This window comes from Lutjanus erythropterus, chromosome 2 (genome assembly GCF_056507025.1).
Source record: "Lutjanus erythropterus isolate fLutEry1 chromosome 2, fLutEry1.hap2, whole genome shotgun sequence".
NCBI classification, from domain to species: Eukaryota; Metazoa; Chordata; class Actinopteri; order Lutjaniformes; family Lutjanidae; genus Lutjanus; species Lutjanus erythropterus.
The window spans coordinates 3,946,558-3,973,107 of NC_139318.1; the positions used below are offsets into that span (position 1 = coordinate 3,946,558).

At 37.7% G+C, this 26,550-nt stretch overlaps 1 protein-coding gene across 1 annotated transcript; it reads left to right on the forward strand.

Moving 5' to 3' along the window:
* Window positions 1-1,162: 1,162 nt before the first annotated feature.
* LOC146331038 (CCN family member 5-like) lies at window positions 1,163-25,017 on the forward strand. Its single transcript, XM_084742811.1, has 5 exons — window positions 1,163-1,315; window positions 10,437-10,653; window positions 11,527-11,778; window positions 17,574-17,809; window positions 24,459-25,017. Exons 1-5 carry the CDS (start codon window positions 1,163-1,165, stop codon window positions 24,744-24,746), a joined length of 1,146 nt encoding a protein of 381 aa, XP_084598937.1. The 3' UTR covers window positions 24,747-25,017.
* The last annotated feature ends 1,533 nt before the right edge of the window (window positions 25,018-26,550 follow it).

The following is a 26,550-nucleotide window of genomic DNA, read 5'->3' on the forward strand; positions in this document are numbered from 1 at the left end:
TTGTAGCTCACCCATCATTCTGATTGCTCTCTTTCTCCCTGCAGTCACTTTAAAGAGCAATCCAGCCAGAGCAAATATGTCTGTTGTGTTAATGATTTGATGATTTTGATGAGAATATAGATAAAGAGATATCCTGTGCCATTTGAAATAAATACAAACTGGTGTGGTGAAATAATAAGCTATCACAATACTGAAAATGTTTTTTAAAAAGATTTTAAAAGTGTCATAATCAACTGGAAGTGCTAGTCGCCCTCCACAGCATACCAGTCATGTTTGTTAAAGTGAGACTACCAGTTGGAAATAGTGTTAACTTTTGTAATAGAAAGGCTCACCCAAAGTTACTGTGGCTCACACAAAATTGAAATCCTGGCTCCGTGCCTGGTTTGATATACACATTTTTGGGGTCTAATACTCAAAGCTCCAAGTTTATCAAAGAAGAAAAGTAAATAATCTTAACAAAACAGTATTAATCACTAAAACTTTTCCAAAACTTTTGAGTTTGAGTTGGGCTCAAAACTCAAAAATCTATTGAAGTACATTGCCTTAAAATTTTGAGGTTTTTTTTTTTTTTTTTAACTTTTTTGTTTTTACAGTGCAGGACATTTTATGCTCCTTCATAAATGACCTCACAGACACTTGTTTTTCCCCTCTCATCAGTAAAACAATGCACACATTTTTATGCTTTATAAAAAGATGTACTGCAGATATAAATCTCAAATTTGCAGAATTTTGTCCATAGTCTTTTATTTATTTGGGCACTCAAATAAAATCTCCTGTGACCCCCCTGTGGGTCACGACCCAGTCTTTGGAAATGACTGATCTACAATGTGTCAGCCATAACAACTTTATAAGCATGATTGCTGTGTAAAAGATAGGGAGCCTCAAAGGTTTTTTCTTAAAAAGGAAACTGATACTGTGAATCAACAGAGAAGGGAGACCACAGGTTTTGAAAACTGACCAGCATCAGTGTTTAACTCAGCACTGTTTCACCAGCAGCTTTGAGTGGCATGCTGCAGGTACAGAGCATGCAGGGCAGAGGGTTTGCTACAGGAATGTGCAGATATGCCTGAGAGTTTCCATAACTATTTACTTTGCAGTCCACCGCCTGTGACATCAGACGTAGACTGTATAAATGAATGGAGGCAGACAGCTTTAATAATACATGTACACTCTGCTCCAGAGGAGGACGAGAACAAGAAGAAGAAGAAGGGAGGGAGACTGGACACCAGAAGGAGCACAGAGAACAGAGGTGATGAAGATGGACAGAAAAGACACCCAGCTGCTTTGCTCTTTGCTGCTGTGTTTCATCACTCAGGTGAGACCTGACAATTAGAGACACATATTCATGTCCTCTCTGATAGGTCATATTGTTTGCATGGAATGTAGACCCTGTACTCGTCTCAGATCTCTGCAGTGACGCGTGGTGTGTGAACAATGGACTTTTTTGTGCCCATGATGACCATAGTGATGGTTGGTTTGGGGATGTCCCTGTTGGTTTTTTTCCATATTAACAGACTGTTATTATTAAAGCCAGCAACACAAAGAAAAGGTCTGTCATTAATCATCAAACCATTACAGGGAATCATGAGTTGTGACAGAATTTACCCTTTCTTGAGAACTGGGACAAATCATGTCCTACACTCTAATTCCCTTTTTTTTTTTTGTTGTTGTTGAAAGGGTATTCTTTAAGGATTTCTATGTATGAAACATGTTTCATTTCTGAAATCTTTTGGTTTGCTTTCATTTTCTAATTTCTAAACTTGCTCTGTCCCAGACAAGCATTCACAACTTTAAATGATTTAAAAATGTGTTAAAAGCAGTGAAACTCAAAATCTCAAGCACAAATACTCTTACATTACTCAATCACAAATAAAAGTACTGGTGTTAGAAAACTACTTAAGTACAAAGTTAGAACTTTTTAGCTGTTGGTGTTCCATACATTATCAAAAGCAGTCAATCAATCAAAGAGATTTCTGTCTGCAAATCTTCAGTCTAAAATCCTCAGTTGAATGTAGTCATAGTTGATCTATAATGTGTGTCAAGGCAACAGGCTGTAGACATCTCTCAGCATTTCATCCAATTCTGTGCCAAAAACTAAATGAGAGTGTTATTTTTAAAGTTTAGACTGTTGTTTGGGATATGAACTTAACTTTAAAATCTCTAAAAAGCCTTGTTCTGCTTTAGAAAAGTGTACAATTAAAACATCTCAAGAGCAAACAGAACAACAAGTGTCAGTCAAATTTAAAATTAAATTATAATAATAACTTAACTTTTGAAAGAAGACATAACACGTTCTTCTTACAAATAGAGCTCAACAGTTGGATTCTGGAAGTGAAAATCCTGTTCATATTCTGTACAGACGATTTAGATTATTAGTCATAATCTCAAAACCATCTAATGTAGACTTCCCACGAGCTGTGTGATTGTGAAATGATGGTTTATGCTGATGTAAATGACACAAGTCTGTATTATATCAACATTGGTTTAAAAAAAATACATTTTAATCATGTTATAGTGGAGGAGTACTATGATACAATCCTATAATGTAATAGTGTGGTCTGTGATTTACAGAGGCTGCTGTTATCATTGAAGTGTTTACCAACCCTGCAAACAGGTAGTTTTCTAACAGGCTGGTTAGTTAGGTAACTAATATGCATTGTGCTGATAGTGTTGTTATACTGCAGTGAATATAATTTACACACACACAACACACACTTCAAGATAATAGAACACTTGCACTAACAGTATGAATACTGTAATAACAACATAAGTTAAATTTGAGCAGAAGTGGGTTTATTGTTAGTAATTATATACACAGTCTTGTACCTTTCTCTTCATGCACTTTAACAATCTTCTTTTGGTACAAATTCAATCAGTTCTTCTTGTAGTTAGCTGACTTGGTTTCAGGCTTAAAACTCTTTATAGAGGAACTTTGTGAAACGTCAACGGAGTGAGCAAATGGGAAATTCAGTCCCGTAACTGGAGCCACTGAAAATGTGGACGGTCACTGTTGAGCTCTATTGGCACTTAAATTAATAGGTAATAAAAGGCACCTTTGCTCAGTTCAGTGTACTCAGGGTTTTGATGCTACAGCTTTATTAGGTCTGGTCTGACCAGTAGATTATGATGGTGAACATTAACTAATACCCTGTGTTAGCTAATACGTCTCCAAATGCTACAGAGTTTTGGAAGGTTTTATTTCATATGTCTCATAAGTTCTCATTGACCCATTTGTGATCAGACAGAGTTAAGGTTACAAAATGCAGATGAAAAGTTTACATATAAATAAAAAAAAACTATGCTTAGTATTCTATTAGGATTTTAGAGGAACTGACTAGATTACATCATGTAACATGTACAAGTAAAAGTACAGGCTTGAAAATCCATCAAAAAAAACTATCATAGGTATGAAAGTGAGTTCTTGTAAACATCTTTGTTTTAAAATCTATTTTTTATGAAAATAAATATAAAGTTGTGTCGTAGATTTCCGTCAGATTTTTACAAAAACATGATTTAATCAGGCTTAAAAAGGTTAAACTACACTCTAAGGACCTACTTTCTGCTCTCACTACGACTATGCTGTGAAATGAAAAAATGTAAAACGTCAACTCTGACAGAGTTGATGTCTTATAGACTTTCAATAAAAAAAATGTAATCAGTAGGGGATGGCCTGTTACAAGGTTTGATAGCCAATAGTTTGATCATTTAAAATATATTTTCCAGCATAACTGAAGTATAAAATCAAAACCTTAAAAATACTGTCTTGTCCCATTTCTCAAGAATGACTGACAACTTTCCTCAAAACGACAAGATGAAATATTGTACAGATTTATATAAATACCCAGGTCTGGTCTGCACTGATGAGCATATGAATAGTGTATCTTGAGTTTCATATTGTTTGTGTTTATTTATTTATTTGTAAGTTCTTCCTGAGTCAACACACAGAGCTTTAGGAGGATCACTGGTAAAACTGAAGGATAGAACTTTTCAAAGCCAGTCTGCCTTTATATGATTATTTGGTCTGGTTCAGGGCTTCCTCATCTTTCAATCAGTGCAGAACAGCCTTTTGGGTATTTTTCAAGTGTTTCACAAATACGCACCACAATGGCAAATATGTCGGTAGAAAGCCTTGAAGATAAGGAAGACATCTCACCAAAAGGTTTGTGGATTATCTTGAGTAACATGATCATGATTTCTGGAAAGAAACACTGCTGCTGAGTTTTTCAAATGTATTGTTTTGGCTTTGAGAACCACAAGCCGAGTGCCATCTAGTTCTGTTATACTGGAGAAAAGGCCGACAGTATCTCCAAAACTCTACAACTCACACCAAAACTATCTAGGTGGATAAACAGCACTACATGCCAGAAAAGAAAAGTGTATTTTTGATTTTATGGTGAACTGTCCCTTCAAGGATTAATTATGTAGTGCTCATCATCATGGACGCTACTGTGATGTTATGAATGTTTTCACTACGGTGGCTGATGAGTAAAAAGCTCCCCTTCCATAAAAAGGGTAAAAGAGATTCATCAAATGAGCTAAGAGAGGGACTCTGAGAGATCAGAATCTGTTGTTGTCAAAGGAAATCTCATATTCTGGAAATGACTGATATGCTATCCAGTGGTTTCCCACAGGGCCGTCCCTTGAAAACTTTAACCTGCCTCTGACACATGCTGACATTTAGACTGGAGGTAGACCTCAGCCTCGACGTGCTGCAGTCTGATCAACAAACAGAAGTGAGAGCTGCTGCAGCCACACTTGAAAGTACTGTGCAGCTGCATTTTTTTCTGTTCCTTTATCCTGGAAATTGCTTTACAGCAACATTGTAAGATTCAGACCATTTCTTTCAATTCTTGCTTCCTTACACTGATCACATAGTGCTGTTAGAATTGAACTTTCAAGACGTTATTGAATATTTGTAGAGCCCTGAGAGGCTTAATCCCATGTTATTCAGCAGATCTTTCATCACCCTATATGTTCCTTCCAGCTTCCTTCCTGGGTCTTTCTAGATCCACATTTGTACTCAAAGTTGATAGAGCCTTTGCCATTAGGGCTCTGAGACTGTGGACTAACCTGCTTGGGGAGATCAGGGCTACAAACTTTGTCTGGTCTTTTAAAGGAACAGTTCACCCCAAAATCAAAAATGCATATTTCGCTACAGGTGCTAGATAGTTTTGGTTTGAGTTGCAGAGTTTTGGAGATATCAGCTGTAGAGATGTCTGCCTTCTCTCAACTCAACAGCAGACATTGTTTTGAGCAGATTCATGCAAGAACTCCTTTCTTTCTAGTTCAAAGAAAGTAGTTCCGGTAACTGCATAAAGGAAGTAGTTCCTACTAGGGATGCACGCAATTAGTCGACTATATGATTAAACGTCCCCACCTTCGCTAGTCGACACCAGAAATACTAGTCATTTAAAATATTTATCAATATTTCATTCATGCATGATGACAGTTATCTGTTACCTCTAAGATTTTATGCAGCTGAACGCCACTAGTCTGAACTGCAGCACTGTCAGACGGCAGCTCCTCTCACCCAGCACATATGAACCGATCACCATGGCAACCCCTGATGTTTATATCAGCAAAGTTGGACAGGTGAATGTAGACTGTGACAGAATAAGCTGATATATATTCACTCGACTGGAGAAACATGACCACATTAAGCACAGACATAAACCTGCAGGCGGAGCTGCTGCTGCTGCTGCTAACGTTAGCCACACTGTGTGTCGGGCTGGCAGCTAACGTTAGCCACACTGTGTGTCGGGCTGGCAGCTAACGTTAGCCACACTGTGTGTCGGGCTGGAAGCTAACGTTAGCTCTGGTTCCTTTACCTGCAGACACTGTGATTCTCTTCAGTCTGAAAAGGTGAAGCGTTTATTGAGTTGTTGTCATGTTTTGTACATTAATGTGTAAGGTCATCTTCAAACGGCTCTTAATACACACAGTATTTTTTTTTGCCAGGAACAACCCTAGTTCCTACAGGAAACTGCTCAGAACAAGGTTTGTGGCTTTTTATTAATAAGTAATCATGGTTTCTAGAAACAGACATTGCTATTGAGTTTTTCAACTGTATTGTGTCGACTCTTTGAGAAACACAAGTGCCATTTAGTTCTTTCACACTGTAGAGAAGGCAGACATCTATCTCTGCAAAAAACTCACTGAAACTCACAACAAAACAGTCTAGAGGAATAAATAGCACTAACAGCACACCCACTTTTTAAAATTGGGTTTTTGTTCATTTTTGATTCGCTCTCCTTGTACGTCCTTGTGTTATTATATGTAAGTGTTTATGGGTTTTATTTTTTCTTTTGTTTGTGATATTTTTTGTGTTTATTGTAAAGCACTTCATAACTGTGTTCAAAAAGGTGCTATAAAAGTATAGTAGTATTTGCAGTAGTATTCATTTGTTTCCTGGTACATAATGTGGGTGTATTAACGTGTGTGTGGCTGCACAGTCACATAGGTGGCTCACACACCAGTTCCAGTCACATCTTTGTAGACGTTGTAAGAACATGTGGTTACCATGTGGGAAACATGTCGTGTGTCTTTGCTGAGTGACAGTTTTATCTGAGGTAAACACACTTGTCCTAGAATACTGCACCTCTTCCTGTGTGTCACGGTTGATTGTGGTGAAAAGTCAGACCTGCTCAGGTTATACAGAGAGCTGCAGGTTCACAGAACTGAAAACACAACACAACAGAACTGAAATATCTTACTGAAGTGAAGGCCACATCTATAGTACAGTATAGGGCCATTCATAGTGAGTTATAATTCATTTATAAAGCCTTGTGACTAGATTCATAAACACACAATGCTTTCTGATGCACTATATCAACAGTCATGAAACATTATAGATGTAACTTATAATGAATTCTAAGTTAAACTGTTAGGGATGCTTTTAACTAGTTATAAACTACCGGTTGACTGATGGGGCTTTATTGTTAAATACATGTCAAGGTTATTATAGTGAACTAAAACTAAAACCAAGTGTGAAAAAATATTTTAGTTCACTGAAATAAAAGTAAAAGCTACACTTTAGAATATGGTGTACTTGTTGTGTCTTGTAATGTCACTCTGGTCAAATTTGTCAACACAAACATCCTGAGGAGTCAGTGGTGCAGAAATGAACTGACTGTGAGTCAGTTTGTATTTGTTTGTATTGTACCTGTTCTAAACTTTTCAAACCTTTTCCTGGACAAACACTCCCCATAAAACGAATGTTACTTTTAAAAACGAAACCCAAACTAAACATTTTTTGACAATAAAAACTAAAGTGAAACAAGCAAACCTGGTTCTGGCAACGACCTGAAACTAAACAAAAATGAAAAACTAATTAAAAATACAAAACTCTATTTACCCTGATTGTTGCATCTATAATAATGCATTCTTTATCATAATGTTTCTTCAGCTATGGTCAGTAAAGTCTGATACATTTTCATGCATTAACAGTATCTATCCTACATCATAAGTGATTATTGTATTTATGTGAAACATCAAAATGCAGAGAATTCCATGCAAAATTTAGGAACGATTGATTGTTGAAGTGTGTATAGGTGAGCATTAGGGATGCAGTGAATCTGAATATATTTGGAAAGCACAAATCATGTGAGGGAAAAGGATATTTCATTTATCTGAAGTTGCTCAATGTCATTCCAAAAAGTCAGCTCCATGTTTTCATTGACTGTATAAAAGAATGTTGCATCTACTTTAATCAGTCTCTGATTTAATGCACCAAAATTATTCCCCTTAACTGCTGGATATTTTTATGTATATTTTCAGTTCCAGATTTTTTAATAGGGGAGGTGGTGGTTGGCTTCAGACAGTTTATATAACTTAGTTAAGCTAAAATTAAGAGAGAGAGAGAGAGAGAGAGAGAGAGAGAGAGAGAGAGAGAGAGAGATGAGAAGTGCACTATGAGCAGCCCCTCCAGGAAGTTGCAATGTTGTAATTGCAGCAATTCATGCAAATTCAGCCAGTTCCTGTGAACTCTACACAACCTTTCAGTTTTGTCCAAACGTGTTACTTCCTGCTATTCCCCCACACAAACATACCTGCACATCTGTGTGAACCAACTCAGTAATTTATTATTATTATTATTTATTATATATATATATATATATATATATATATATATATATATATATATGTATACACACATATATATTATCACAGGTGACTAAGAACACTCAGAAGTTTTATTCTCCTTGAAACAAGTTGCCTTTGATTATAATGAATTATACAAAAGAAAATTGCAATTTCATTGCAAAATCCGCCAAACATTGCAACATGTATCACATTTTAGGCCGCAACAATCACAAAAACAGTCCATAAAATCCTGGAGGGATGTGGAAGTGTATTTCATAATTAATTATATATCAATATGAAATCATTTTGATGCTTTGAAGGCACAACAGTTGCTGTGTACTCTACCTGAATACAGAGACAGATAATGATGTCTCTATGTACCTCTAGTTAGTATAGGTATTCATAATGTGTTATAAGCTCCATCAGTCAAACTCTAGTTTATAAGAGCTGTCAGAGTTTGTGAAATCAGGTTTATGCATTTATTTATTTAGTGTTCATTTGTATAGGGACAATTATGTAGCATAAATTAGTGCCACACAGTGTTTATAGCCTCAGTTTATTTGCATTTTCTCTGAGACCTGTTCAAAGACTGTCCTTTAATATTTAGATTTAACTCATTAGTTTCTGTTGATGACCGAGTCCTGGATGAAAAGTAGGCTGACACTGTTTTCTTAACAAAATTGATTGATTTTTCAAACTATGCTGTAATTGACTGTAAGTGACATGACAGCTGTGTGGAAGCTGCCAGAGCAGTTTTACCAAATACATATATGACTGTATCGTCTATATTTAGAGTATACTACCATTGTTTTGTCTTTAAATCAACCAATCAATCGATAAATTATGCAATTACGGAAGAAACAATTGGACACATAGAGCTGCAACAATTAATCTGTTATTAATTAACTATTAAATTCATCTACATCTATTTTGATAATCAAACTAATCATCTTAACTCATTTTTAAATGAAAAGAAGTCAAAATTGATTAATTTAGCTTCTTAAATGTGTATATTTTCTGGTTTCTTTACTCCTCTCTGATAGTAAACTGAATATCTTTGGGTTGTGGACAAAACAAGACGTTCGAGGACGTCATCACAATTTTGGGAAATACAAATTTTGGGAAATACAAATTGGGACCAAACAACTAATTGATCAATGGAGAAAATGATCAACCGATTCATTGTCAGTGAAAATAATCGTTACAAGAAATGCTTAAAAAAAAAAAGGTCAAAATATGTGGAGCACACGGAGGTACTGTTTCTCAACTAAAAAGACTGTGACAGGATTAGTTCTCTGAATATTTTCTGGTTTCTTTACTCCTGTCTGACAGAAAACTGAACATCTTTGAGTTTTGGACAAAACAATTGACATTTGAGGACGTCATCTTTGGCTTTGATCAACATTTTTCACAATTTAGTGACATTTTATGAACCAAGTAACAAGTAAGTAATCAAGTTACATTACTTTAATATTATGATCCTTGGATTCCGCTACTGACTTACATTTTTTAACAAGTAATTATTAACTGTAACACAAACCATTTTTAAAGTAACCCCCCCAACCCTGTTCATGAAACATTATAATACAATGCTTTATAATACAATACGAACATACATACATACTAGAAAGCTCACGATTCATCACATGTCAGTTCAGAAATTGCCATGTGATGAATTGTGGGTTAATATTTTGTTAGCGATGTCCAAAACTTGATATTTTACAGTGTACCATGCATGCAGCGTACAGGTTACAACAATAGTAGCAGCAAAAGTAGAAGAAGAACATCATAAATAACTTATTGATATACACAGCACTGACCACTTTTAAAATAAAATTCTTGCATCAGTTTAATGTTAAGTAAAATGCTACAGATTTTTAGTTTTTGGTAGGGGTCACATGAAACCTTTGAGTGGGCCACATCCAGTCCACAGGCTGCATTTTGCCCAGGTCTGAATTTAAGGGTCACATGATGGTATCTAACCCAGCAGATGTTTCCGTTTCAGTGCTGAAGTTTTAAGATACAGACCTGTGAAAGTTCTGCTTCTGCCAGCGTGCAGAAGAGGTGAGTGGAAATGTGTGTGGTTCTCAAAGGTTTAAAACTGACGCCTGAAAAAAACAACAGCATAGTGTCTTTTCTGAAACAATGAAATCAGGAATCTTGCGCATAACTCTGTGTGAATCATTTCCACTGGAGCTGTTTCTTTTAACAGACAGTGGTTCCAGTAAAAACTGTTCCCACTGACTGATGTGTGTGGGCGTCCACCAAACTTTGTTTAAATTCCAGAGGAACCAGGTACTAGCTAGTGAGTGACTGTCTAAACAGCAGCTGCTCTGCTCTCACTCTCTCTGTAGGTGTGGTGCCAGCTGTGTGCTGGGCCATGTCAGTGCCCGCCCAGCGTTCTGCGCTGCCCCGTCGGCGTCCCTCTGATGTTTGACAGCTGTGGCTGCTGCCAAGTGTGTGCCAGGCAGGAGGGCGAGGCCTGCACCGAGCGCTTGCCCTGTGACACCCAGCGAGGGCTGCGGTGTGACTACAGCGCCAGCTTCCCCGGAGAGCCGGGACGGTGTGTCGGTGCGAGCAAAATACACTCAAGCTGAGACAGATCTGATTGGATTAGAGCTGCAAATATACTAATATTACTGCAACTGCTATGCAAATACTGGTCTAATTATAGCACCTGCTCTACCTCTCATGTGTTATTATTACATTTAAAGGTGCAGTTCCTCAAATTTAGGGGGCTTTATCAGCAGACTGTGGCAGAGATGGAATATGATATTCATGAGTATAAATCAATAGATTTTTGAGTTCTGACTCCAACTCAGATTCTTCAGTTTTGAAGAAGTTTTACCAACTCCTGATCTTTTGTAGAGATAATTTATTTTTCCTCTTTAGATAAACTTAAAGCTTTGAACTTTTGAAACCCAAAAGTGTTGTATTCAAAAAAATATTGAAGTGATTAAATGTGTTAAGATTTTAATATTTCTGATTAAAACTATTTAGTTAATTTTTCAAGCACTAAAAAAAGACTCAAAGATTCAAGTTTATCTAAAGGAGAAAAATGAATTATCTCAACTAAAGCTTATGGGTCAGCACATCTACAGCAGTATCTACATTGGATACTTATCATGACACTGTGGGTCGTCATGAAGAAAAAAGACTTTTTGCATGAATGCATCACCAAGTGCACTGCATCCTGTTTACCATTTCAGTGATAGAAAACAACAGAGCAGATATATTTACTGTGAAGACACTGACTTCTCAGTTACGTGACTCCATCCCTGCATCACCTACCTCAGAATTTCCTGCTAACACTCTTACAGTAATGTACTGTATATCAGCTTGTCATGTTTCCTGTCTGCACATGTTTCACATAACTCACCCTGTACTCAGATTCACCTTCCCATCCATAACACCCCCACCTCTTCCTCCCTCGGCTGTGTGCAGGCCAGAACGAGCTGGGTTGTGAGGTGAATGGCAGGAGGCTGGAGGAGGGACAGGTATTTCAGCCTTCGTGCGCCCAGCTCTGCCACTGCCTTGGGGGAGGGGTGACCTGCGTGCCCCTGTGCAGCGATGACCTGCAGAGGCCCACTGATAACTGTCCCAGCCCTCAGCTGGTGAGACTGCCAGGACGCTGCTGCAAAGAGTGGGTGTGTGACGGCCTGGACAGCAACAGCATCTCCTCAAATCCATCAGGAGGTAATAAGACCAAACAAACATGGCTGGAGACACAAGACTGTGGTTAGTTTATCAGAATAACACCTACAAAAAGTCAGGTTGTTAAGACCTGACTTTGTTAAATACTCAATTCAACTACAGCATTCTGCTATTTCTAAATAACAGACCGTTGCTATGAAGAACAGACCATTGCTATGGACACAGTTCTGACTCTGGAGGATTATTATTATAATTATTATTATCTAAATCATAATATAAGCACAATAATGAGCAGAATAATGTACAGTGCGCAGGCCATTATTTTATATATATATATATAAATATATATAAACACACACACACACACACACACACACACATATATATATATATATGTATATACACATATATATATAGTTACATTAATTTACATTTTCTTGTTTGCAACTGAGTACTTCTTATAGTAGTCTCATATAGCCAGACCTCTCCCCACAGTACTGTGTCAGCACTGGCTCCACACATTATCACTCTACCACAGAGAAAAAGTGCTCTGACTTGTTATTATTTCATTAAATCAGTCTCAGTTGTCTTGGGTGGCTCTCAGCCCAGGATGCAGCAACAGTAACTTTGCAAGATAGAGTCAGTAGGAACTTGTTTTGGTGAAACATTTGCACATGGGAGGGGGCGAGCCCTGACACTGATGTCTTGATCCCCGCAAAAGAACATCAGCAACCAGCTTGTTTACATCTGTTAGTGTCGGTGTGAAGGCTGCTGGGTCGGTGGTTGTTGTGGTTTTCTGTAAGAACGGTAATTTTGAAAACAGGCTCATCTAAGTACAAGGCTGTGCACATAAATACACTAGAAAAGCTAAGTCAATTCCAAATTCCATCATGCACTGCCCCCAAAAAAAGCCTGAGGAAAAAAAAAATCTGTGATTTGGTTAGTTTAGCCAGACTATCTTTGGTTTAACTGCAAATCTTCTAGTCAACTTTACAGTGGTGTTTTTGGTTATCGAAGAAACTATGTTGGAGTATTTTAAAATTCCAAGTGGGGAAAAACATTTGCACTATTCTGATTTTTTAAAAAAAACTATATTCTGGAACCAGCTACCCCTCCCACAATTATATGAAAGAGTAAATAAAACAAGATCATTGTTTGTTGTGTGGATGGACGTAGAAAGATTTTACCCATGTTCGAAAAAACAATGCTAAAGTGCCCTCTTGGATGCCCCTATGTGATTAAGTGCCCTCTAAAGTGCCCTTCCAATGGACTGAACAAATAAATTGCCATCTGGGTGCCCTTCTTTTAACTGGAAATGTTTTACTTTAAATGCATAATGATTTTTGGGGCACTGGAGCCCCACTAGGTAGAGGTGGTGGTGGTGTGGTATTAGTACTTTGACTTCAGTGAAGTATCTGAATACTTCTTCCACCACTGCTCAGATGCACCCTGAGCTCAGCTGCTGCTCTCTCAGCTTCTCTCATACACAAACACCAGCCTCAAATATACACACAGTGAATACCATGTGTGATGACTGACACTAACAGTCAAATATTACCCACAGTGCACAGACATTTCCTCAAGTGAAAAAAGGGCACTCCTCCCATTTAAAAGCTAAAGTTACATATAATAAATTTAATTTATTTATTATCCCCACCCAGCGTGAGTGTGTGATGCCTGAAACTATACCTAGTCCGTAGCTTTTTTATGACTTTATGCCTTTGTGTTTCTATAGCCACTTTTTTTTTCCTCTAAGTGAAAGTGAAAGTAGTCTCTAAGTGAAGACAGCACGTTTCTACCTGGAAATGATTCAGTGGAATCACACATGTACAGTGAGAACTTCCATTTTTCCTTCAAAGTTACAGGTCAATATAGTGGTAAGTTCCATATTAAATTCCTTCAAAGTCTTCACTACAGACATTATATAAGTCTGGACAGACATGGATGTAAACTGTAACTTGGTAGTGGTAGCAGGGTTTTTTTGAGGGCTCTTTTTTTTTTTATTTTTTTTTTACAAGCATTGACAGCTGACTTTTCACTCCTCTCTTAGTTTTGGTGGGATTGCAGCAGGTGCTTCATCATCTGTTACCTCGTGGGAATCTTCACTCAACTGAGTGACCTCTGATTTATTATTTACTAATTTATTATTTATTTATATAGTAGCACATATTTTACTTAAATATTTTACATGTATTTATTGTAATGTAAATTTGTAGATGTTTAATAGTCAACAGATTTTTTAAACAATATTATTTCACATGACAAAGGTCTTTAGCATTCACTATTTCTACATTCACAAGAGCAGGCAGCAACAAATACAGAATATCACACTGTACTTTAGTGGTCTATTAAATTGAAAATAACTGTGCTGTGAATAAATAAAATAATACACCAACCAATCTACTGTCCAAGACACAGACAGATATACAGAGCACATAGTAGTATACTTGAGAACTCAAAACTTTGACTTTGTTCCAGAATTGTTAAAGAATGAAAACAACAAAATAGCACTGCAAAAGTACAAAGTACACTAGAAGAGCATCCATTTTACTTTTACTCCTAGAATACTGAATAAGTCATCCCTCTAACATGGACTTACAGTTTTCCTTCATTCATTTTTTTTTTGCCCTGCCCCTCAAAGAAAACTGATGCATCACATTTTACAAACTGCATGCCCCTTTCCTTTAAAACGTTCCTTGGACACTTCTTAGGAACTCTGGATTGGTGTGGCTGTAATGTTGTCCAGGTGGAAACAGTTAAGTCTCTTTCTCCACTCCTTTCTTTTGCTCTCCCCTCCTCCCCATCTTCTTCTCCTCTCTCTTGATTTTCTTCTCCTCTTCTCTCCTCATTTTGTATGTAATATTCAGTGCATTTTCCTGATTGTACTTATATACTTTTACTTAAATAACATTTTCAATGCAGGACTTGTAACAGGGTAAAAGGATCTGAATACGTCCTCAAACACTGCTTAGATCCACCTCAACAGCCACCTCAAATATACACAGAGTGAATACCATGTATGATGACTGACAAAAACAGTGCACACACTACAGTAGCTCCCGAGTTTGTCTGACTGTACTGAGATGTTGGGCACCTCAGACCCATGAAAGATCTTGCAAGACTGCATGAGTGAGTAATGTGCACCAGGACTAAATAAAAAGAAATCTCGCAAGAGTTCTGTGAAGGGTTCCGTTTTGCATGCTGAAGGGAAGTCTAAGTGGGAGGGGCAGGGTCTCATGAGGTCTCAGAATTAAATCCAAAATGCAGTAATCAGGCATTATAACATGATTTAAATTGAGAACACTCATTGTTGAGAATTGAGACAAATCCTGTCCTACCAAAATAATTATTAATACCAACACTCTAATTCCAAGTTTTGGTGAAAATGCATTCTTTAAGGATTTATACACAGATCAAGTATAACATTATGAGCACTGACAGGTGAAGTGAATAACACTGATCATCTCTTCATCATGGCACCTGTTAGTGGGTGTGATATATTAGGCAACAAGTGAACATTTTGTCCTCAAAGTTGATGTTAGAAGCAGGAAAAATGGGCAAGTGTAAGGATTTTAGCAAGTTTGACAAGGGTCAAGTTGTGATGGCTAGATGACTGGATCAGAGCATCTCCAAAACTACAGCTCTTGTGGGGTGTTCCTGGTCTGCAGTGGTCAGGATCTATCAAAAGTGGTCCAAGGAAGTAACAGTGGTGAACCGGCGACAGGGTCATGGACAGCCAAGGCTCATAGATGCTCATGGGGAGTAAAGGCTGGCCCATGTGGTCCGATCCAACAGACCAGCTACTGTTGCTCAAACTGTTGAAGAAGTTAATGTTGGTTCTGATAGAAAGGTGTCAGAATACACAGTGCATCACAGTTTGTTGTGTATGGGGCTGCACAGCTGCAGACCAGTCAGGGTGTCCATGTTCACCCCTGTGCTCCACTGAAAGTGCCAACAATGGACACGTGAGCATCAGAACTGGACCACAGAGCAATGGAAGAAGTGGCCTGGTCTGATGAATCATGTTTTCTTTTACATCACGTGGATGGCCAGGTGTGTGTGCGTTGCTTACCTGAGGAACACATGACACCAGGATGCACTATGGGAAGAAGACAAGCCAGCAGAGGCAGTGTGATGCTTTGTGCAATGTTCTGCTGGGAAACCTTGGGTCCTGCCATCCATGTGGATGTTACTTTGACATGTACCACCTACCTAAGCATTGTTGCAGACCATGTACACCCTTTCATGGAAACAGTATTCCCTGATGGCTGTGGTCTCTTTCAGCAGGATAATGCACCGTGACACAAAGCAAAAATGGTTCAGGAATGGTTTGAGGAGCACAACAACGAGTTTGAGGTGTTGACCTGGCCTCCAAATTCCCCACATCTCAATCCAATCAAGCATCTCTGGGATGTGCTGAACAAACAAGTCCGATCCATGGAGGCCCCACCTCACAACTAGCAGGACTTAAAGGATCTGCTGCTAACATCTTGGTGCCAGATACCACAGCACACCTTCAGGGGTCTAGTGGAGTCCATGCCTCGATGGGTCAGGGCTGTTTTGGCAGAAAAATGGGGACCAACACAATATTAGGCAGGTGGTCATAATGTTAGGCCCGATCGGTGTATATATGAAATATAAGTAATTTATGACATGTTCCAGTCTGCTTTATTGTTTTTCATTTCAAAACTTGCTCTGCGTTGGAAAACAGCCTTGTCCAAGACAAGAATTCACAACTTCAGATAATTAAAAAATGTATTAAAAACCTTCAAAATAAAAAATTTAAAAATTTCTGATGACATAGGTGTAAGAATGTGCTGTTATAATCATCTTTGTCTTAAAATCTATTTTTTATGAAAATATTGGCCTTTTAAAGTTGTGTCCGAGATTTGCATCAATTCCGTCAGATTTTTACAAAAACATGATTTAATAAGGCATTAAAAGGGTTAACTATACCCTAAGGACCCCTGTCTCACTTTCTGGTTTTAAAAAGGCAGGAATACTGCTCATTAAATAACTGGTTCATTAAATAATATTTCTATTAGCTGTGTCTCAACCATAACATGTCAGCTCTGTAGTCCTTCCAAATCAAAGTTAAATAAGAATTATGGTTTAAAAATGTGTATTTTGATTAACATTAAGAGAACTCTAAGACACCTCACTACTATGCTGTGAAATGAATAAAATGGAACATTTAGTCAACTCTGTAAGACATAAACTCTGCCAGATTCTCTACATTTAATAAGAATTTAATCATTTGGAAGTTGGCCCCATGCAAGCTTTAATAGTAAAGAGTTTGATCTATTAAAATATATTTTCCCAGCAGGTTTTGTCACAGTTCTCAAGAATAAGTTAAATTTTAAAACTGAAACAGAAAATTAGAAAAAGAAATAGGAAAAAAAGTGTCAACATCGGTGGTCTGAACAAATGCATATTAACCTCAAAACTATATTCAAGTAAAGATACAAACTTATTTTTATTGTTAATACAGCTTTATTTATGCTACATTTACATCTGTTGATGTGCAACATTAAAAGCTGCTGTTAAATTCAGATCAGCAGGTATTTGGACCCACATGGACCCTCAGTCCAGAATGGTTCAGATCATTATGTGTTTACTGTGATTTCAATACCACAGAAGTATACAGGAGGTCACATGTGTGTGAAACATCTGTGAGGAGAACTATTTTTAGGAAACTGATCTCACAGGAGCTGCAGTTTACAACACTTCAGACTGCATATGTGCTGAATTTTCAGTGTCAACAAAGCTGTTCACTTCAAACAACTTTCAGCTTAATGCATCCAGCAAATATTTTCTTATTCTCTGTTTCTTTCCAGCAGAGCAGCAGAAGCGCCAGGACTACGGCGGTGGGCTGCCCGGCCAGTCGTTTGGGTCCGTCTCTAACTGTATCGAGTGGACATCAGGCTGGAGCCCCTGCTCCCACAGCTGCGGCCCAGGTGTCTCCACTCGCACCACAAACAGGAACTGGGCCTGTCGCCTGCAGACTGAGACCAGACTGTGCCAGGTCAGGCCGTGCCAGACTCTGCTGCCGGGGCTCCGAAGGCTGCAGCCGGTCAGTGCACAATCAACACATTAATCAGCTCCAGTCACTGTTTCACTGATTAAACACTTGTTAACACATTTCAGAGGGAAGTTCTACCCAAGAACATGTATATATTTATAATTGCTTCTGGGAATGTTCTCTATTTCTGAGCTGACACTACCAACTTCAACACCCCAACACCAGCAAAAGCAATGCAACACAACATAAAGCAATGTAACATAATGTAACGTTATACGATATGATAGGATATATATACTTTATTGTCCCCATGGGGAAATTTGTTTTGAACTCAAATGCTGCACACAACATGCCTCCACAGTGTGATAAAACAAACAACATAATAAAAAATTTGCACATAATCCACATTGCATATTACAAGATATTGCACATACAAATACATAACAAATATTGCACATACCCTGTGGTAAAAAACACCATGAAACTATTGCACAATCCCTGCAGCCTCAAACAGCACTATTTAAAAGCTTAATGGAGGTAGGAACAAATGAATTTTTAAATCAGTTAAGTTCACAGTGTCTCTGTATCGTCTGCCAGAGCGTAAGAGCTCATATTCTACATGCAGGATATGTGATGGGTCGGTCAATATCCTGTGAGCCTGCCGAAGAACAGACTGCTCGTAGATTGACTGGAGGCCTGGTACTCATTTCTACCCATCACCTTCATGGCTGTGTGTACCAGACGGGCCAGCTTAGATTTTAGTTGTATAGTAAGGTTTCCAAACCATGCTGACATGCCATATCTGACCACACTTTCCAATACAGCCTGATAGAATAAAAAAACATAATCTTCTCGTCCACACCATACACTCTGAGTCTACATAAAAAGTGAAGTCTCTGCTGTAGACAACAACACACATTTTCCACATGAGCTTTAAAACTAAAGGTGTTGTCTAAGTGCACGCCAAGGTACTTGTATGAGCAGACCTGTTCAATATGTGTATCATGTAAGACCACAGGACTGTGATCCCCCACTGATCTGGGGTCCAGAACCATCTCCTTGGTTTTAGTAACGTTTAAAAAGAGGTGGTTGTCATCACACCACTGCACAAATTTTTCTGTTTCGCAGAAATAGGCTGATTGGCTTGCATCTTTTTACAGTAAACTGAGGATAGCTGTGTCGTCTGAAAATTTAAAAACAACGTTCCCAGAGTGGCTGTTTGTGCATTCATTTGTGTACAGTGTAAAAAGGACTGGAGAGCTGACACAACCCTGAGGGGCTCCTGTACTGATGGATCTGGGCTCAGAAAGGATGTTGTTGACTCTGACTTGCTGACTTCGATTGTTTACAATGTAATGCAATGTAATGTAATTCAACATAACACAATGCAACATGACACAATGCAACATAACACAATGCAATGTAACGCAATGTAATGTAATTCAACATAACACATGGCAACATAACACAATGCAATGTAATGCAATGTAATGTAATTCAACATAACACATGGCAACATAACACAATGCAATGTAACGCAATGTAATGTAATTCAACATAACACAATGCAACATGACACAATGCAACATGACACAATGCAACATAACGCAATGCAATGTAACGCAATGTAATGTAATGCAACATGACACAATGCAACATGACACAATGCAACATAACACAATGCAATGTAACGCAATGTAATGTAATTCAACATAACACATGGCAACATAACACAATGCAATGTAATGCAATGTAATGTAATTCAACATAACACATGGCAACATAACACAATGCAATGTAACGCAATGTAATGTAATTCAACATAACACATGGCAACATAACACAATGCAATGTAACGCAATGTAATGTAATTCAACATAACACATGGCAACATAACACAATGCAATGTAACGCAATGTAATGTAATTCAACATAACACAATGCAACATGACACAATGCAACATAACACAATGCAATGTAACGCAATGTAATGTAATGCAACATGACACAATGCAGCATGACACAATGCAGCATGACACAATGCAACATAATGCAATGCAATGTAACGCAATGTAATGTAATGCAACATGACACAATGCAACATAACACAATGCAACATAACACAATGCAATGTAACGCAATGTAATGTAATTCAACATAACACAATGCAACATAACACAATGCAATGTAACGCAATGTAATGTAATGCAACATGACACAATGCAACATGACACAATGCAACATAACGCAATGTAATGTAATGCAACATGACACAATGCAACATGACACAATGCAACATGACACAATGCAATGTAACGCAATGTAATGTAATGCAACATGACAATGCAACATAACACAATGCAACATAATGCAATGCAACACAACACAATGTAATGTAATGCAACATGACACAATGCAACATAACGCAATGTAATGTAATGCAACATGACACAATGCAACATAACACAATGCAACATAACACAATGCAACATAACGCAATGTAATGTAATGCAACATGACACAATGCAACATAACACAATGCAACATAACGCAATGTAATGTAATGCAACATGACACAATGCAACATGACACAATGCAACGTAACGCAATGTAATGTAATGCAACATGACACAATGCAACATGACACAATGCAACATGACACAATGCAATGTAACGCAATGTAATGTAATGCAACATGACAATGCAACATAACACAATGCAACATAATGCAATGCAACACAACACAATGTAATGTAATGCAACATGACACAATGCAACATAACGCAATGTAATGTAATGCAACATGACACAATGCAACGTAACGCAATGTAATGTAATGCAACATGACACAATGCAACATGACACAATGCAACATAACACAATGCAACATAACGCAATGTAATGTAATGCAACATGACACAATGCAACATGACACAATGCAACGTAACGCAATGTAATGTAATGCAACATGACACAATGCAACATAACACAATGCAATGTAACGCAATGTAATGTAATGCAACATGACACAATGCAACATAACACAATGCAATGTAACGCAATGTAATGTAATGCAACATGACACAATGCAACATGACACAATGCAACATAACGCAATGCAACATGACACAATGCAACGTAATGCAATGTAATGTAATGCAACATGACACAATGCAACATAACACAATGCAACATAACACAATGCAACATAACGCAATGTAATGTAATGCAACATGACACAATGCAACGTAACGCAATGTAATGTAATGCAACATGACACAATGCAACATGACACAATGCAATGTAATGCAATGTAATGTAATGCAACATGACAATGCAACATAACACAATGCAACATAATGCAATGCAACACAACACAATGTAATGTAATGCAACATGACACAATGCAACATGACACAATGCAACATAACGCAATGTAATGTAATGCAACATGACACAATGCAACGTAACGCAATGTAATGTAATGCAACATGACACAATGCAACATGACACAATGCAATGTAACGCAATGTAATGTAATGCAACATGACAATGCAACATAACACAATGCAACATGACACAATGCAACATAACGCAATGCAACATAACACAATGTAATGTAATGCAACATGACACAATGCAACATGACACAATGCAACATAACACAATGCAACATAACGCAATGTAATGTAATGCAACATGACACAATGCAACATGACACAATGCAACATGACACAATGCAACGTAACGCAATGTAATGTAATGCAACATGACACAATGCAACATGACACAATGCAATGTAACGCAATGTAATGTAATGCAACATGACAATGCAACATAACACAATGCAACATGACACAATGCAACATAACGCAATGCAACATAACACAATGTAATGTAATGCAACATGACACAATGCAACATTACACAATGCAACATAACGCAATGCAACATAACACAATGCAACATAACGCAATGTAATGTAATGCAACATGACACAATGCAACATGACACAATGCAACATAACGCAATGCAACATGACACAATGCAACGTAATGCAATGTAATGTAATGCAACATGACACAATGCAACATAACACAATGCAACATAACACAATGCAACATAACGCAATGTAATGTAATGCAACATGACACAATGCAACATAACACAATGCAACATAACGCAATGTAATGTAATGCAACATGACACAATGCAACATGACACAATGCAACGTAACGCAATGTAATGTAATGCAACATGACACAATGCAACATGACACAATGCAACATGACACAATGCAATGTAACGCAATGTAATGTAATGCAACATGACAATGCAACATAACACAATGCAACATAATGCAATGCAACACAACACAATGTAATGTAATGCAACATGACACAATGCAACATAACGCAATGTAATGTAATGCAACATGACACAATGCAACGTAACGCAATGTAATGTAATGCAACATGACACAATGCAACATGACACAATGCAACATAACACAATGCAACATAACGCAATGTAATGTAATGCAACATGACACAATGCAACATGACACAATGCAACGTAACGCAATGTAATGTAATGCAACATGACACAATGCAACATAACACAATGCAATGTAACGCAATGTAATGTAATGCAACATGACACAATGCAACATAACACAATGCAATGTAACGCAATGTAATGTAATGCAACATGACACAATGCAACATGACACAATGCAACATAACGCAATGCAACATGACACAATGCAACGTAATGCAATGTAATGTAATGCAACATGACACAATGCAACATAACACAATGCAACATAACACAATGCAACATAACGCAATGTAATGTAATGCAACATGACACAATGCAACGTAACGCAATGTAATGTAATGCAACATGACACAATGCAACATGACACAATGCAATGTAACGCAATGTAATGTAATGCAACATGACAATGCAACATAACACAATGCAACATAATGCAATGCAACACAACACAATGTAATGTAATGCAACATGACACAATGCAACATGACACAATGCAACATAACGCAATGTAATGTAATGCAACATGACACAATGCAACGTAACGCAATGTAATGTAATGCAACATGACACAATGCAACATGACACAATGCAACATACCACAATGCAACATAACGCAATGTAATGTAATGCAACATGACACAATGCAACATGACACAATGCAACGTAACGCAATGTAATGTAATGCAACATAACACAATGCAACATGACACAATGCAATGTAACGCAATGTAATGTAATGCAACATGACAATGCAACATAACACAATGCAACATGACACAATGCAACATAACGCAATGCAACATAACACAATGTAATGTAATGCAACATGACACAATGCAACATGACACAATGCAACATAACGCAATGTAATGTAATGCAACATGACACAATGCAACATGACACAATGCAACATGACACAATGCAACATAACACAACATAATATAGTGTAATGTTATGCAAATAACACAGCGGAACATAATGCCATGTAACATAATGCAACATAACACAACATAAAGCAACATAAAGCACTTGCATGTAATTCAACTTAACGTAACGTAATACAATGTGATTTACCCGCAACCTAACACAACTGCAACGTAATGCAACGCAATGTAAGGCAACATAACACAACCTAAAGCTACACAACATAGAGTAAAGCAACTTAAAGTAATGCAATTTAAGGTAATGCAATGTCATTTATTTACTTTTAGATTAATTATACTTTTTAAATTTATTCTAATAAATCTAAGTTTTGGGTCTGTACTGTTGTATATTGACATTCTCATCATTTTTTTAAATTATGGAAATAAAGGGAGGGGTAGATGGGTGGGGGGGTTTTCATAATATGAAAGTGTAACACAATGTAACGCAAAGTTATGTAACACAAAGTTATGTAATGTAGCGTTACATAGCGCAATGCTGCATAGTGCAAGGCAACATGATAGAAATAACATACTTATTTTAAGCCAAACCTAAGGGTGTGACAAAAATGTCAGTCTTAAACAATCTGGGATGAGAACAGGTTGGTTGGACTGGAAAAGATCCAATAGCCAATAAAATATTTCAATAACTCATTAAAACTTGTGTCACTGTTATAAAACTTTATTTTCCCATCATTTTTATTGATGTCCTTTGTTTATTTAAAATGCCCTTCCACTCATTTTTATTTCATCTTGGCTCTGTCCCCAGGGACACTTTCATTTTATTCACTTGTAGTGAGAGTGTTGTGTTTAACTAGCAGGAAAGGAACAGGTGGATGACTACCATTAACAATGGCTCTGTTCCACTATAGTATCTCAGTAAGTCGTGTCAGTCAGCCAGCACACACAACACCAGGGCTCTGAAAATAGAACACCGAAACAAAGCGATGAACAATGTTCTTAATTATACCAGTGCTTTATTAACTGCCATAACATGCACGGCCGCATTCCTCACTGACATGGCTGACTGGGTCACTTTAATGGAATGCAGCATCATTAATGTCACTAAATACAAGTCTAGTCAGAGCCAGCTAGCTCCTCAGTCACCTGAAAAGGTAGCTGGGTCACAAATCTCATTAAAAACATGTCAGCAAACTACAAATAAAGAGGAGTGACTGCATAAATCTAACTGCACAGGTTTGTGTGTCTGTGTGTCTCAGGGTTTGGGGGTGTGTGAGAGCAGCTACACTTCACCTCTGTCCATTCAGCTTGAACACCGGGGCTGCTGGAGCACCAGAGCCTACCGTCCCAGGTTCTGTGCCTCGACCTGTCCCGAGGGACGCTGCTGCAGTCCCTCCCACACTAGGACGGTGCGGATGATGTTCCGTTGCCCCCAAGGCAGGCTCACCCAGCAGCTGGTGATGACGATCGAGTCCTGCTCCTGCAGCGTCTCCACCTGCCGCCAGTCCCCCGCCGCAGCCTCCCGGAGTCTCCTGACCTGGCTCTGAGCTGCGTCCACCTGCGAGGAAGATGGGCAGGTCCTGTCTGTGAGGCACTTAGAGGATAAAAATGATCAAACATGACAGAGTGGCAGTTCAGGAAGTTGAGTCAGTCTTTCATAATAATGGAATTGTTAAAATCAGGATGTGAAACTGGACATTTGACAGTTTTGTAAATGTGTATGTATGTAGTAAAATTAATGCAGTGATCTGTAACCACATGTAAACACAAAATGGACATCATTCACTTTTTACCCTCTATTATTTCATTCCTACACCCCCTACACCCCCCATCACATCTTAATATTTGGTTACTGTCCACTCTTTGGGAAACTCATATTTTTAAACATGTCCATCCCTGCCAGTCTGAGAATAACATAGCATCAGTGATAATATAAGCCACAGTTTGGCTTTGTGTTTACCTTACAGCCCTAATACCAAAAATCATTTCATTTGCGTACTACAAAACTACAAGGTGGGCAACAAAAATGAACTGCAGTATTCAAAATGTGCAGGTCAAAAACTACGACTGCAACAACGTCCAACTTTTTCCAACATTTCAAGCTGCAAAAAAGAACAGAACGTCAAGGCTCTGTTGTTTCATTAGGTGAAGAGCACATTATGACTTGTTTAGGACTTTAGTGCAAAGAGTTATGACTTGCAAAACAATGAGCAGAGTAATAAGAAAATGGAAACACTTATGAACACACAATATGCATTAATTCAATGATACAAATTGACATATGTTGATGCCCTTTTTTCAAATGTGGAAATGGGAATGTTAGTTTGCATTTTCTGGTCAATAACAGTGGAATTGTTTTTTTCTTTTTAAATCAAGAACACTTTTCTAAACTGATAAATGTTTAATAAAGCTGACATTACTGGTGCTTTTTAATGCATGTATTGAATGAATATAGTCATACTCAAATCCCTTATAGCTTGTTGGATGGCCTTCTGACCACTTTCTAATTTACTGTGAAAATGAATTGATTGTTGGTCCCAGGAAGGAGGGACAGATATGGCAGTTTTGTATGATGGAATAAATTAGGCGAACAGATGGCGAACAAATGTTACGTAGAAATGTGTATTTCATACTCAAAGAGTTTAAATATGCTATTCATTCTGTCCCTGGTAGAGCAGTTTATGTTTCTGTTTATGAGTCATTCCAATATTTAGTGACTGTATCATGGAAGAGCTTCCAGCTCTCTTTAATGTTACATACACTAAAACTTGATTAAATCAAAGTTGCAGTTATTAAATATCACTCATTTACATCTCAATCCTTGTACCAAGTTCATTTAATTTATAAATTAAGTTTATGAATGAATCAGTTAATGAATTCAGTTTTAAAAAATCAAAGAAAGTTTTAGTGTTTAAGTTTCTGAGATAAATAACTATTATTTATGTTTATTTATTAAAGGTGGGGTTATAGAAAGAAGACGGATGGTAGATTGTTGAGGCTCAGTGTTTTGTTGAGTGGCTCAGTCCAACCCGACCCAAAGCATCAGTATTTGACAACCTGGGAACTAGAATCAACGATCAACTTTATTTCTCCAGAATCTCTTTAACTAGCCAGTGGCCTCCTGACATTTTGCAAAAGTGAAAGTATCTCTGTCTTAAGCTGAATGGCATTTGGTTATCTGTCATATCATTTACACCGTTGATACACAGTTCATCTTGTTGTAAAAAGTCATTGCATAATCAATGTTTGACAAAAGGGAGGGTGTGAGTGTGTGTGTGTGTGTGTGTGAGTGTTTCAACATGCAGGGTCAAATCCTAACCTGATATTTTGTTAGTAATAAGCTCAAGTGAC

What these genes read in the sequence shown, in the direction of transcription:
- LOC146331038 (XM_084742811.1), top strand. Translation starts at nt 1,163, where the DNA reads ATGTACACTCTGCTCCAGAGGAGGACGAGAACAAGAAGAAGAAGAAGG. An exon ending in TGCTGTGTTTCATCACTCAG is followed by an intron (nt 1,316 to 10,436) that starts GTGAGACCTGAC and finishes CTCTCTCTGTAG; the next exon opens with GTGTGGTGCCAGCTGTGTGC. An exon ending in AGAGCCGGGACGGTGTGTCG is followed by an intron (nt 10,654 to 11,526) that starts GTGCGAGCAAAA and finishes GGCTGTGTGCAG; the next exon opens with GCCAGAACGAGCTGGGTTGT.